At 44.9% G+C, this 12320-nt stretch overlaps 1 protein-coding gene across 9 annotated transcripts in view; it reads left to right on the forward strand.

Moving 5' to 3' along the window:
- ST6GAL1 (ST6 beta-galactoside alpha-2,6-sialyltransferase 1) overlaps positions 1–12076 on the forward strand; it is a 109267-nt gene extending 97191 nt beyond the window's left edge. For all 9 annotated transcript variants that reach the window (XM_084871824.1, XM_084871827.1, XM_084871823.1 and 6 more), the window contains 3 exons: positions 5648–5746; positions 6785–6959; positions 9439–12076. In XM_084871824.1, the coding sequence (XP_084727950.1) occupies positions 5648–5746; positions 6785–6959; positions 9439–9680 (516 nt within the window). In that variant the 3' untranslated portion in view covers positions 9681–12076. The remainder of the gene's footprint in view (positions 1–5647; positions 5747–6784; positions 6960–9438) is intronic.
- Positions 12077–12320: the final 244 nt, after the last annotated feature.

Below are 12320 nucleotides of genomic sequence, written 5' to 3' on the forward strand. Positions count from 1 at the left end.
GGGACACAAATCAGTCAAAAATGGAAAAAATCAACATAGTCACAGTGGTAAGATCTGAAGAATGCAATTATGGGTGGTTTTCATTTTCCTTTATAGAGAGAGAGAGAGAGAGAGAGAGAGAGAGAGAGAGAGAGAGAGGGAGATACATGTGTATATTCTTGTATTTTCTAACTTTCTGCAGGCAGCATTTATTACTTTATGCCTGGAAAAGTCACTTTAAACAGGTTACTAAAATAGCAACACTCCATCTCCCTGGGGTAGCATTTTCCTGGCAGGTGTTCCTTGGGGATCTGTTTCTCTGGCAATGACTTTCTCTCCTCATCCAGAGATCCCCAAGGATCCCTGAACTCAGGCCAGACTCTGCATGTGGGTGAGTACAGGCACATTTAAGAGGAGCTTAATTCTCTCCCAAGTCCCTTCTGCTGTCCTTGAAAAAGTGACATACTGAGATGTGCTCTAGGCACTGCTGGTCACCTGGGAAGGACCCTAGAGCAGTGGTTGCCAACTGGTGTCTGTGGACCACTGGTGGTCCGTGAAGTCCGAAAGGTTGGTGACCGCTGCCCTAGAGGATGGTAGTGTCCTATAAATGAGGCATCTGAAGTCTGTAGATGGGAAGTGACCAAAGACCACAAAGTAATTTCCCAATTCCCTGAGCATTTCAGAGGATTTATTTATTTATTTTTATTTTTTATTTTTTAAATTTTTTTATGGAACTCTTTGAATCTCACTCGTAGGGCTGACAGAATTAATGTGTTAAGTTCAGAGCCATGTCTATTTAAGATTTGGGGTTGGAGGTGGGGGCTTGTGGTTTCTCCCTTTTCTGTCCATCAGATCCCAGCCACTGCCACTTTCTGTTTCTCCTGGATAAAGCTAGCATTTATCTCTACCTCATCTTAGTTTCATGAATTACTTTTTCATTAGCCTTAAGTAGCTCAAGTAGCTCATTCCCCTTTGGGTGCTGGGAGAACTGAGGGTGGCCCAGATCCTAATAATGCGCTGGCTTGTCTGAATATCTTGTGGTTTGTGAAGGTAGCCTTGTGGGAATAGAAAGAATACTTTGGAAGGAACTGACCTCTGGTCCTGGCTCTGCCTCAGACTCACCTTGAAGCCTCAGAAAGTCTCTCTTCTCTCTGGACCTCAGTTTTTCCATCTGAAAAGAAAGGACTTGGATCTAGTCCCTCAAAGATCTTCCTGCTGTGACAAATACCAACTCAAACAAAAGGCAAAATTCTTATAACACTTCCATAATCCTCATCACGTGCTTTCTCTGCAGTTTCTTCGCAAGAGCCATGGATGGCCCATGCTACCCTCCTTGTGTAAGGCAGAGTATTGTGTAGATTAGAAGTGTGAATTCTGGGGCCAGTTAAAGGGTTCTAATTCAGACTCCCCTAAGTAACTTGCTAACTGGCTCGGGCAAGTTACTTAGTATCTATATTTCCTTATTTATAAAAACGGGTATACTGCCCAGCTGGTGTTGCTTAGTGCTTAAGCATTGACCCATGGACTAGGAAGTCATGGATCGATTCCAGATCCAGGAGGCCATGGATCGATTCCAGGTCAAAGCACACGCCTGGGTTGTGGGCTTGATCCCCAGTAGGGGATGCGCAGGAGGCCACAGATTCTCTCTCATCATTGATGTTTATATCTCTTACTCTCTCTCTCTCTGAAATCAATAAAAATATATTTTAAAATTGGCATATTAATAATTGACTTTACAACTATCATGACAACGAACTGAGATAATATATGAAAATATCTGGCTTGGAATAAGCATCATTGAATGATATCTGTTGTTATCTGTGCTGTGAATACAATGTCCCCAAGGAAAGAGGACGGTGCTTAAAGTTGGAAGATATGGGTTCCATGCCTGTTTCCGATGTCCTGACAGCTGTTGGAATCTAGGTCAGTTGTCTCCTCTGAACTTCAAACCCTTTACAGGCACATAGCATTGCTGTTATCCTTTAGTGTAAAGGAGGAAACTTTGTGCTTTTCTCTTATGATTTCTGAGAACAGAGACAGATCCTGGGAAAGTTCAGGGTACCAGAAGTTGCTGCCACTAGCCTCTTGCTTTAAATACTAAGAAAATTGTTGGAGAGGGGCTATGGCAGGAGGATACATTTAAAAAAAAATCCCAGTTATTTCTAATCCTCATGAGTACCACAATGCACCTGGTGTCAGTGCTCTAAGCAGAGCTCAAGAAAAAACTTGTGCTTTCAACATGCCAACTGTTTGGGGTGGGGTGGAGAGGTTGAGTTGGGGAGGGGGAGTGAAGTTGTAGAATTTTGTCTTAGAAGACATGTATGGGAGGGAGGCCTGCTGTCCCCTGGGCTTGCTGTCACCAGTTCAGTCTTGCTAGGCCCCAAGTGCCAGGATGCCTGCTTTGCCTTTGGACTACAGCACCGAATGCCTGTGCTCTGAGTACAATGTCCCCATGGAAAGAGGACAGCATTTAAAATTGGAAAATGTGAATTTCATTTCCATTTCCTGTGGCCTCAGCTGGGGGACTCTAGGCCAGTTGTCTCATCTGTGAACTTCAAACCCCCTACAGGCACATAGCAATTGCTTTTTCTTTCTATGTTCTCATTTTAGGAAATGGCTCGAGGTCCAGGAGTTTTGACCCCCCTTCCCTCCTTTTCCTTCACTTTTAGCATCCAGTTAGTCTGGAAGCCCACAACTGACAGTTGTAACTATTCTTCATTATTCTCCAACTTAGGCTACAGCTGCAGCTTATGTCTGGTCTCCTTTTCTCTAAAAGCTCTACTCTAGAAAACTAGACTATTCAGATCTGTCCTAATTGAAAGCCTTTATTGTTGTCATAATCTACAGAAGAAATTCTGAGCTCCCTTGCATAACCCCTGCTTAAATGTCTCTGGTCCCTTCCAGCTCTCCCAATGTATCCTAACCACAACTGTGTAGCCTGAAACTCCCTAACAAGCTCCTTGCTAAGAATTAGGTTGGGCTGCAAGTGATAGGAACACTCTGCCTACCACTTAACACCAGCTTAATAAGAGAAAAAAGTATTTTTCTCTAAAGTAAGAAAAGAAGAAGTCCAGAGGTAGACATTCTAGAGCTGGTATGATGTCCAGAGTGTCAGGAACCCAGGCTCCTACTACCTTGTGTGGCTATGCTATCATGGGACTTCTACTTCATGAGCCAACATGACTACTCCAGCCCCAATCATCACACCCACTTTTAGTCAGCAAGAGGGAGGAAGGAACAAAGAAGGGCATAACCCTGCCTCTTAAGAACACTTCCTGGAAATCATACTTGCTTACCCACAATTGGTCAGAATTTTTGCTTTAAGGGAATTTTTATTTCAGGTAGCTTTTATTTTTTTCCTAATCTTTTTACTTATTTTAAATTCAAATTTCCTCCCCCATTACAGTTTACATTCAGTCTTTTCTAGTCTTTATTTTAGTTAGCCATGTTTTGAGGTAACCATCTGAAGTGTTTGTTACCAAGGAAGAAAGAGAGAATGGATACTGGGTGACACCTAGCAGTCTCTGCCACGCATTCTCACATCTGGAGATTTGTACACTTTGCTTCTTCTGCCCTGGACAGCCTCCCTTCCATCATCATACTCTCCCCTGGCTTGGCCTGTTCATATTTGGTCCTTAACACTCACTCACTCACCTCGTGGCCATCCTCGCCCTGGCACCCTGTACAACGGCACAATCCCTGGCCAAGGTGGGCCCACCACCTGTATTTCTTGCCTGAAAGATATATTGAGGACAGGATTATATTCACCAGGCTTCCAGGGTTTCCCTACATCTGGGGGAAGGTATGGAGGCGATGCAGCCAAACAACCTAAGGGACTTGTGCAAATTTCTGTTCTTTGGGTTGTACACATACCATCTGCCCTCCCATAGCTATTCATCAATGTCACTGCAGTGAGGTTGATTAGATCTCCACCTTCGTGTTGATGAGTGGTCCAGGGCAGGAGGGATTATTGTTGTGATTCTTGCTTTCATTTTCAGTCAGTTCTTGATTTGATTTCTGTGATGTGTTCCTCTCAGTTTCTACCTGAGCAGCACCATCTTCCACCTGCATTTTAAGGGGAATGTCTGACAGTTGATCTCATATAATAGTTTTGGAGTTCTTAAAGAGGGAAATGACTTATTTCACTATAAACCTTTGGGGCCCCGTTTCTGTCTTTCTTTCTCATTTACTCCTGTACTCCATCTGATGAGTATGAAGGCCTAAGGAGATCACCCCACTTGCTCATGGTCACTAAATAAGTTAGGAAGGAACCAAGAACTGAGCTCAGGTCTTTTTGTATCCAACTCTGGTATCTTTCACTTGTCACCACACTTTTCTTATATTGGTACGTAATTTTCTCCCCGAATTTAGTTATTTATTTATATATATTTTTAATTATTATTTTTAAAATATATTTTACAGAGAGGAAGAAAGAGGGATAGAGAGTAAGAAACATTGATGAGAGAGAATCATCAATCAGCTGCCTCCTGCACACCCCCCACGAGGGATGTGCCCACAACCAAGGTACATGTCCTTGACCGGAATCAAACCTAGGACCTTTCAGTCCGCTGGCTGACGCTCTATCCACTGAGCCAAACCAGTCTCGGCTCTCCCCGAATTTAGATTCACTTAGGATGAATGCTGAAAAAAAGAAATTACTGAGTCAAAGGGCATACATATTATTTTTTTTAAGGAACTAAATACATTTTAAAAAATTGATCTAACACAGTTGTTGTCTTATGATAGTCACATTTTGCCCGGTGGGCTCTAATTATCATTTATAGGCCAGTCTGGAAGCTCAGGAATGTGGGGGAGGAGAGGAGCTGTGACTGGTCTCCAGCAGGTTATGTGTGAGCATCTCACCAGCATGGTGAGATTCTCATGTTTAGAGGGGCATGTTTTTGTATATACTGTGGCCTCTACACACAGATTGATGACTTCATTTGGTGTTCAGCTATAGACATAGCCCTTCATTCCAACACAGCAGAAATCATTGGCCATGTGGGACTCATGAGAGATGCTAAGTCTAACTCCATCACAATCTGTAAACACTGTATACTGGACTTTATAGGTGATTAAAAGGATTTCTAGGGACTATGTTAATTAAATGAGATCCTGACTTTAAAGCTCATCCCCTTGCCCCTCTTTTTTAAAATATATTTTATTGATTTTTTTACAGAGAGGAAGGGAAAGGGATAGATAGTTAGAAACATCGATGAGAGAGAATCATTCATCAGCTGCCTCTTGCACACCCCATACTAGTGATGTGCCCGCAACGAAGGTACATGGCCTTGACTGGAATAGAACCCAGGACCTTTTGGTTCACAGGCCAACGCTCTATCCACTGAGCCAAATCGGTTTCGACCCCTTGCCCCTCTTATGAGGTATAACTGCAAGGGACTAGCCACAAGCCTTTTTCACCATACCCTCATCTCTAAGTTTAAGTGCAACCCTCTCTGCTCCATGTCTGATTATTTATGACAGAATCCCCTTTGAGGGCCACACAGTTCAGCATCTTTGCCTTCTTCTAACTGAAGTTAAGTGCTGCATGGAATCTTAGAATCCTCATGGAATTCAGAGGTCTCAGGTGGTCCTTGTGATGTGAGACAAATCGAACATTTATGTGTCCATGTCCATAAGATGACAGCTTGTCTATTTCTTCCTGCAGTTGATCACCACGGATCCGAACTTCCTCAAAGACAGTTTGTACAATGAGGGAATCCTGATTATGTGGGACCCATCTGTTTACCATGCAGATATCCCCAAGGTAAGTGGGTGTTCCCTGGAAACAGGGATTGAGTCTCCTGTTTGCCAACAGCTTTTCCCGAGCTCCTGCCTGACCTGGGCCATATGGGAGGACTGGCTCTGCCATCCCACTTTATCTGAACAGCAGTTCAGACATATTACTGTCCTGCACCAGTGCTCCCCTGCTCTGGTCCACATTGCCTTCTATTGGTCTCCTAATGATGGTTTGTCGCAGGAGGAACAGTGGCTCTTTTGAGTTACTATTAGTCCTATGAATCGTGTCACCACCCTTGTCTCAGAATTCTCATTTCATTCTCATAACAACATGAGGAAGTAGACAGAAGTGTGGTTTGTTTCCATTTGCAGATGAGGAAACTGGAACATGGACAGGGAAAGTCACCTCTTTCTGGACTTGATTTCCTAAGCAAAGGGCCAGATCTGTAACATCAGCTCCTTCAAGGGAAGAAGACGGGAGTGTCAGGCCTGCTGAACTCGGCCTCTCCAGAATGGCCCTCTCACTGTCATGCGTGGCAGTTGGCCTCTCTCTGACATGGGCTGCAGTGGCCACAGGAGAATGGCTTTAGGAAGGACAGAGAACATAGCTCTTGGGACACTGAGTTTGCAAGTTGGACATATTAATAGCTGGCAAGCTCTGGTGATCTTTCCCACCCCCCACTGCCTCAGTTTCCACAGTTTTGCACTAATCTTTGCCCCCATAAAAATAAAAATGAGGGTGGGACTCGATGGTGCCAGGGACCTCTTTCAGCACTGATATCATTCCCAGATTCTATGATCTTTAAATCTGAAGCTGTTCCAGGGTCACCATGCTCAAAATCCCCTGTGAGCGCAAGTTACGTGCTCGCTCCCCCTGCTATCAGTGAGAGCTGTGATGTGGAGGGAAGTCTGACATTTTCTGTAATGGAGGGGCCATGCCTCAGGATTCTGCCTTGCTCCTTCTTCCCCCCCACCCCCCATGTCTCCAGTTGAGGATGACTGCCTGAGGCAGCAGTGGCACTGGCACACTTCTCCTCTTGAGAAAAATCATTTCCTTCTTTTTCAGTGGTACAAGAATCCTGACTACAGATTCTTTGCAAACTACAAGAGCTATCGTAAACTACATCCTGATCAGCCCTTTTACATCCTCAGACCCCAGATGCCCTGGGAACTGTGGGACATCATTCAAGAAATCTCCCCAGAGGAGATTCAGCCAAACCCCCCGTCCTCTGGGATGCTCGGTGAGTCCATGTCTGGTAAAGACCTCTCGTGTTTGTTTTTAGAGGAGATTAGCTTTCTCCTGGGGTCTCATTCGTTCATTCATTCGTTCATTCATTTGTTCACCAAACAATTGCTGGGTTTTTGCTGGCTTTGTACACTATGCCAGTTTCCAGCTAAGTTACAGAGATTAATAAGATAGACTTCCTTTTTCTTTAGGATGTTCAATGGGAGAGCTCAGTCAGGTGGCTGAGGTAGCATTCAATTTGTGTGAGGAGGGAGCAACCACCCTGGGTCACAGGAGAGAGGACACTATATAGGTGGACAGTCCAAGAGCTTTTAGAGGAGAGCTTTGCATTAGGCCTTGAGAGGGGCATATTTGGCAGGTGGAGGTGAAGTGAAGCACAGTCAAGAGAGGGGGTGGTAACACAGGGACTCGGTTGAGGAGAGCGAGACACTGACATCAGCCATACCACTTAAACATTCAAAACAAAAAATTCAGGAACAAGATAGTATCTTAACACAATATCTTTTAAAAATCACAATGCAAAATTATATGATGAATGAAATATCAAAATTTTAAATAAAGACAGGATGAATAATAATATGCTGAGCCATAGTGAAATCTGAGGATAAAGGAAGAATCAATAATACTTTATTTAAAATTTAAAAAATTGTTCATTCTAATTGTGGACCTGAAAGAATGAGTAGTGAAGTTTGACTGGGTTTGGAAGCTGATGTGGAATGGGTTGGGCGTGGGTGGGCAGAGTACAGATGCTGCCTATACTCTGTACTCTGGATGCTGGCTATAGGCTTTCTTCTTGAACTTCCTCCAGTTCTCTTGGCCTTCAGGGAATATTTGCCTTCCCTCCCTTTCAATTCTAGTTTAGCTGGACCATCGGCGATATCCACAGGGTTCTAGGCTTGGTACATGCACGGGAAGGGAAGCTCCCTCCTCTGGGCCCCTGAGTGGGCTACTTTCCACCAATGGCCCCAACCACTCGCCATTGTGTCATTTGCCTTTCCACTCCCCCTATAAGACTGCAAATTCCCTCAAGGGTGGGGACTATGACCTCCCCTGTTACATTGCAAACTCCTTTAGGGTGGGGACTGTGGTTGACTTATCCTTTGTGAGTCTGGCACAGGACAGTCCTGTAGAAAATGCCCCCTGAATAAATGAACAAATAAGTGTTTAATAGCAGAGGTACTCCTTATAAAAATAGACAAGGGCTCTTCCAGTTTCACAGCTTCATATCTCTCTTCAACTTTTAAATGGGTGCATTTGAGACTTATCCTGGAGCCCTTTGAGCAGGAATAGTTGGGGGATGCATTATGGAGAACATATTCCTCTGTTGCCATATCTTTGCCCATGTTGTTCCTTCCACCACTAATCCTCCCCTCTTGGCCATCCCTCATGGCCATAATCCCTGTCAGCCCCCACACCAGTGCTCTGGGAGATTTACCCTCTCATAGGAAGTGCTCCATCCCATAATTTCTAGCACTCCTGGTGTGCCTACATCCCTTAGTTGCAGTTGTATCTTTTCTCCCCCATTGGACCAGGGGCAACCAGAGGGCAGAGAGAGGGCTTTCCCCATATCTGATTCTTTTGGAACAAAGGTGATGCTAGCAGTTTCCAGTTTTGCTGTTAGTGATAACTGTTCCATCATAGTTTCCTATATTTATGTTGACAAAAGGGGTCTTAGAGCCATGATCTTATTGTATCCTAATAATAATAATCTGAGTGGTAGGAGGTAGGTAGATAACCCTGTTGAGGGGGATGAAGAACCTGAAGAACATGTCCTGGATGTGATGACTGAGCCAGGTGGGGACAGGTGTGGGTGGTAGCAGCAATATCCTGCCTCTTGATGGGTTTGCATCTCAGTGTTTGCACTGCCTCCCTGAGAGTACTAACGTGGCCCCACCTCCTCAGCTCCAATCCTTACCTGAATGAGCAGAGCCCATCAACACAGACTATGGTGTGCTCCTCTTCCATATGTCCCTCCTCCCAGTTGAGGGAGGAAAAAAATCTCCCCTCACCACACTGTTTCCTGCAAGTACCATAAGAAAAACCTTCTCCCAAATAGCACCGTCTAAGAGGTTTCTTCGGGATAAAAAAGTACTAGAAAGTATTATGTACATGTGATGGTACTGTCTTCTCAGTCACCTTGTCCTCTCTCTTTACATAGCTCATTTACATAGATAAATGCATTGATGATGGATGGAGTCTGTCAATCTGCTAATGTTTAGGGAGGACCTGCCATGCACCGGGTTCTGGCCTACGTACTAGGGATACAAATGTACATCAGGCTCAGTGACCCGCAAGGAACAACCTGCCGGATTGGCTTACCAGAAGGACTCATGATGGGAATCATAAGAATAACTAGGAAATCCAGATAGACCTCTCCCCAAATTAGGGGTCATGAGCTGTGGACTCACTGGGCAGAGCTCCGAGGAGCAGGGTGGGTTGTCGGGCAGGACTTAGCCTCTTGCTCCCCTCTGCAGGCATCATCATCATGATGACGCTGTGTGACCAGGTGGATATTTACGAGTTCCTGCCATCCAAGCGCAAGACCGATGTGTGCCACTACTACCAGAAGTTCTTCGACAGCGCCTGCACGATGGGTGCCTACCATCCACTCCTCTTTGAGAAGAATATGGTGAAGTACCTCAACCAGGGCGTGGATGAAGACATTTACCTGTTTGGAAAAGCCACACTGCCTGGCTTCCGGAGCATTCACTGCTGAACATGGGCTCCCTGGCCAGGTGCCCTCACCCTTCTCCATTGGGCATTTTATAGCTCATCTCTTGGCCACCCTTGGCCTGGGACCATGTTCCCAAACAGCCCCTGCCTGCTCCTTGCACTCTAGGCCTTCCATTGGCAAGGGCCCTGGGGTTTCAGGGAACCATGGATGAGGAACCAGGCCCAGCCTGCCCTATAGCCATAGAGGTGTGTGAGCTCAAAGCCCCCTGCCACACATGGGCACACACACCTAGCACTCTTTCCAGACAGAGTCTTCCCCTCCTTCCACCTGGGTAAATATGAGACCTATCTTTCCTACCAGGGCTGCCCAAACTGAGGGCTGGTTTTCTCACAAACCAGCACTCCATGTTGCTTGAAATATGCACTTAGACATTGATTTCATATTTGAAAGAAATTCTCCCAAATTATGATTATGTCTATAGGGTGGCTCTGGGGAAGGGAGTTGGGGGGGGGGGGGCAAGAAAGTGCTACAAGGTGTAGGAAACATGCTCGATTCCTCCTAAGGAAGTCGCTCCCAAAGTCCTTGCCCTCGGGAGAGGCAGTGTCCTATCATTCAGGCTGTTTGGCTGGTCCCTCAGTCTGGGTGCCATGTGCAAACGGTCTTGATGAACCCACATTTCTTTTCATATGGAATTGGAGCTATAGAAATGTATAGTCTACATCCTCAAGTTGCTCACAGTTCAGTGGGAAAGACAGATGAGTAGGAAGCGATGAGCTCAGTGGCCTGGGGGCCTATAGAGAGGTGGACTTGCTGTCTGTCTGTCTGTCTGTCTGTTAGTCTGTCTATGCACCCTGAAAAGGAGGAGCACACCCTGTCTCTGTGGGTCATAGAGGACTTCACAGAGCAGAGGCCAAGGAATGGGTTTTAGAGAAAGAAGGGAAACATGTCAAGCAGATTTGACATAACTCAAATGTCTGAGTCATTTGAGTTATGTTTTCCTTTCTGCCTTTATTACCCATATTTATTCTCTACAGTCTGCCTGAACTTTCAGGCTCAAATTATTTTTTGAGGAAAATCCCAATCTATGTGTGAGGCAGTGAGTGGAGCCCCATGGACGATACAAGAACATTGCCAAAACCCTTATTTCCCTAGGCTCAGCTTGGCCTGCCCTGAGCCTATCCTACTAGTTGGGTTTGTATTGTACACTGTATCCACCACCTCTTCCTTTTTAATGCTCACCCCAAACCTCTATCTATCAACTTATTTTCCTCTTTAAAGTGGCCCTCCCCCTCCCAGAATACTTCTAAGCATTTTCTCCTTTAAAAGTATTCTGACCTCAATGTCTTTGACCTTCAAGGGCTTTCTGTGGAAGGTCTCTCAGGGAGTAGGGATATGGTTCCCGAGAACTTAAAGTTGCTCTCTGAGGTCAGAATCTTAGAGACAATAACTGATTTTCACAAGGCGATCAAATGGCCTCCCCTGATGCCACTCTAGCAAGTGGTCAGGGGCAGTCTCCCATTTACTAGCCATGCCACCCTGGGCAAGTTTTCCTGTCTGAGCTTCTGTTTCCACATCTGTAAAATGGGCATGATGAACCTATTTCACAGTGCTGTTGTGAGGGTCACATGAAACACCTGCCCTGACTCTGTTTCTGGCACCTAAGAGGTGCTCAGTATATGACAGTTTTCTTCCTTCTCTGACTAAGGACTTGTTCTGTGCTCACACTTGAGCAGCACCCTGCTTTGAAGGAGGCCAGAGATGGTGTCCTATCTTTAGGAAATTAACTGTCCTGTCAGGAGACAACTACTACCCTGTTTAGAACAACCGTGAAACTATCTGAGGCAGAGAAGGGGCAGAACATGCTCCTATTCCTTCCTGCAGTCCAGCCCTGGCCTGAATCTGCTTGAGAATGGGTGGAGGGAGCACTTGGGCCACTAACTTCTGTGGAACTAGTCTTGCCTGCCTCCCGGGGCCCATAAATTCTTGGCTTGCTTTTCTTACTTGACTCACGCATTGCAACCTTTGAATCATGAACACTGAGTGCAGAGGAACGTGTCATTTCATCCTCAGGAGATAGATGTTGGTATGGACACTGAGACTACACTGGGTAGATGCTAGCTTTTAGTTATTATTAATATAAGGAATCAAATTAATTTAAGTGTGATTCTGTGTTCTACATAGAAACTCTGGTAAAATGCACACACTGTTGATCTGGTGAGATGTTTAATATGTTACAGATAATTGAAAACATTGGAATGCCCCTGTCTCTAAGGGGTTCAGTCTTTCACAGTAATCATGAGATCCTCTAATCCTTCACCAATCAAATAACTGTTAACATGATTTGGAGTTGAGGCATCTTCTGAAAAATGCCTAAGCTAATTTTGAATTATTCAAAGCTTATGTAAATTTTTAAATAAATGTTTTTGTTTTTTAAAAAAGTTTGTCCCTCTCTTCTTATTTGATAAGGGAACAACTGATTGTCACCTCTTATCTCCAAAGAGGACACGGCTGGAATCCTGAATCCCTAAATCTGCCCCCACCAGCCTCTCTGCAGTGTTCCAGGAAAAGGAATGGTCACTTATGTGTTAGGATAGCACCTGTGAGATACTATCTGATTTATTAATTTCTATTTCTTTTACTTTTGCTTTTGCTTGGATTCACATGACTAAGTTGTTTGTGCAG

The sequence above is a fragment of the Pipistrellus hanaki genome (genome assembly GCF_964339955.1).
Source record: "Pipistrellus hanaki genome assembly, chromosome: 2".
NCBI lineage: Eukaryota > Metazoa > Chordata > Mammalia > Chiroptera > Vespertilionidae > Pipistrellus > Pipistrellus hanaki.